The 3,013-nt window shown below is 40.5% G+C and overlaps 1 protein-coding gene across 1 annotated transcript; it reads left to right on the top strand.

Moving 5' to 3' along the window:
* Positions 1 to 1,258: 1,258 nt before the first annotated feature.
* On the top strand, positions 1,259 to 2,391 carry LOC123815483 (vomeronasal type-1 receptor 3-like). The gene is given in 2 exon segments (XM_045833750.1): positions 1,259 to 2,023; positions 2,026 to 2,391. Coding segments are annotated over 2 exon segments (1,101 nt in total). The 5' UTR covers positions 1,259 to 1,288.
* Positions 2,392 to 3,013: the final 622 nt, after the last annotated feature.

A 3,013-nucleotide genomic window follows, 5' to 3' on the forward strand; every position in this document is an offset into this window, starting at 1 on the left:
ATTCCCAATGTGAACCCAGTGTTACAGCTGTGTGTCCCTCTGTGTCAGCTTCCTTCTTCGTATTCGCTCTTATGCACAATCAGGCTGCTTTGAAATACCAGCTTCAAGAATTTGTTGTTCATTTACTCTTTTCTTTTTTACTGGTTAATTCTTCCTTCTTGTTTTAAACATGTAAAATTAAATGCACCATTTTTTATGAATAACCTTTTTGGGGAGTCCCCCTTGTATATTAAAAACAATATCCCCTTTTTTAAAAGTTTTCTTTTCTCTTTCTTACATTTCTGCTTGTGTTCATGGTTATTTTCAGTTTTCTTCTTTACCTTGATTTCAAAAAATATCCCAACATAGAACTGAGACATTTTTCCTGAGTCTATTATTTCACTCACACACGGGACTGCAGACTGAAACCCATTAGGTGTTGGTGCCCTGATCCACCCCGGCTCCCATCTGACCAGCCCTCCAGGGCCCTTCCCCACACAAGGGCTCGTCTCAGCAGGCTCTGTCTGCCATCCTTGCTTCTCTCTCTTGGCTGCACGTTCTGTTCGGTTTGTATTCACTGGTTTTCAGGGCCCAGTTTAAATACTCAACAGTGTTTTATTTCTTTTACATATACACGTAATCCTTTTCCTTACCAGTAATCATATGTCATTTTCTTCATTGTCCTATTTTCCTGCTTCTGTGGCATATACCAGTCCTTTTTCCTGCTATTGCCAGTATTTCTGCCGTCTCTAAGAAGTTTGCTAATGTCCACATTTTCAGGAGTATAATTGTTGTTCTTTATTCTTCCTCATTTTTTTCTAATCCTTAAGTCTACTCTCTTTTAGCCCTGCCTGGTGTGGTTCAGCTCATTGAACACCAGCCTGCAAACCAAAGGGTCACCAGTTCTGTCTTAGTGAGGCAACATGCCTGAGTTCCAGGCCAGTTCCCCAACAAGGGGTGCATGAGAGGCAACTACACACTGATGTCTCTGTCCCTCTCTTTCTCCTTCCCTTCCCCTCTCTAAAATAAATTAATAAAATCTTTTTTAAAAAATGTACTATATTATGGGATAAATTCTCTTGCAAACCCTAATCCATTCTGCATACCTGAATTTGAAATTATGTTTCTGACAAATGACTTCCTTCCCCACAGAGCTTGTTATTACATTCCCTTTACATTTATATGTCCCTGAAACTTGAAACTATTTCTCAGCCTTAATTGTTTTTATGTTTACATTCATAGTCAAATGATTTGTCTGCAGGATGTGCTGTCCTTGGCTGGAAGATCTAAGAGAGACAGACACTCAGTGATGTCCAGAGACACCCTGTTTGGGATCCTCCTCTCCATTCAAACTGGTACTGGTTTCCTTGGGAACTCCTTGCTGTTTGCTTTATACATGCACACCTTCTTCTCTCTGCCCCGCAAGAAGAAGCCTGCTGATGGGATCCTTGCCCACTTAACTTTGGCTAACGCCCTGACCCTCCTATTCAGAGGGGTTCCAAGTATAATTAGTTCCTTTGGAATGAGGCCTGAGATAGGCGACACTGGGTGTAAAGTAGTTCTCTACACTCACAGAGTTACCCGGAGTATTTCTCTGTACACAACCTCCCTCCAGAGCACATTTCAGGCGGTGACCATTGCTGTAAGCGGTCGTAAATGGACCTGGCTCAAGAACAACATCTCTACACTCATTCAACCCTCCATATTTTCCTGCTGGGTCATCAACATGGTCATCTATTCTGAGATTATCTTAAAAGTTGTGGCCAACAGGAATACCACTGATGTTACCTCTGGGTATTATGGTCCTTTTTGCAAGGTCAGTACATATGATCACCAGGTGGCTGTGACAATTCTCAGTATAGTGCTCATTCAGGATGTGCTCTTTCTCTCCCTAATGGCGTGCAGTAGTGTCTACATGGTGACCGTCCTTTCCAGACACCACAGAGTAGCTCGGCTCGTCCGCAGTAGCGTCCACTCCTCACGAAGCTCTCCTGAGCACAGAGCCACCCACGTCATCCTCATGCTGGTTTGCTGTTTCATTTTTCTTTTTACTGGACCAACAGCTTTCTTACTGCTTATCCACAGTTTGGAAATAAGAGGAATTGGCAACTGGAGAACGTTAATGCCTTTATTTCTTCATGTTACCCGACCATCTGTCCTTTTGTACTGATGAAAAATGAGAACAGGATTTCCAGAGTGAATTTCATGAATAGAAGGACCAGAATTTTCTTTCATGAAAGTAAATTAAATGATCCTATGAACACTCCTCAGCATTTGTCTTCACAACAAGATTCATTTATATGTGTCCAGAGTCACAAGGTTATCAATGGTTTGAGGGATATGTTTAGTCCCCATTGTGCTGAGTTAACAGGAAGTAAAATCAATGCATTGTCCAGTTATGAAACTTTTTAGACATTACATGTAACATTTAGTGTTTAGAATAATACTGTTATATGTGATTGAAGCTTTAAAACAATAACATATGTAATGTATGGTGTTTTGTAATATTGGAAACTTTATGAAATCATAAAATTATAAAAATTGATAAACCAACCAAAGGGCAGTGTTTTCTTTTGAGTGTAAGTTCATTATAACTCTGAGTTAGGTGATGAAATATATGTGTGTGTTAAATTGTACTCTACACTTTAGTATGTCAGAAATACTTTTGGTTTAGTTTTTTAAACCTAAATTCTTTAGATGTATATATCAATTCAGAAATGCCTTCAAACTTGCAATAATTATTTACCTACAGTGAGGTAGAGCAGGGACACTGAGAGATAAACACCATTTTTCATGAGGACTGTTGAGCATACAGGCAAACTGGGGCTTTGAAAATTCAAGATCAAAAGAACAAAGGGACCACAAGGTGGATGCTCGAGACCTAGGGACCTCCTCTGGGCAGAGACAGATGGAAGGGCTTCTCAGTGTTACCTGTTCCCTTAAGGGGTGCATCCTAAGCATGCAGAATAGCAGCAGTGTCTGTGTCAGTCTATTTGGTCTTCAGGTGAGGGGTCAAGTTTAAGTTCAGGTTCAG

This window comes from Phyllostomus hastatus, unplaced genomic scaffold (assembly GCF_019186645.2).
Source record: "Phyllostomus hastatus isolate PE091 unplaced genomic scaffold, TTU_PhHast_1.1 phas_contig_1731, whole genome shotgun sequence".
Taxonomy (NCBI): domain Eukaryota; kingdom Metazoa; phylum Chordata; class Mammalia; order Chiroptera; family Phyllostomidae; genus Phyllostomus; species Phyllostomus hastatus.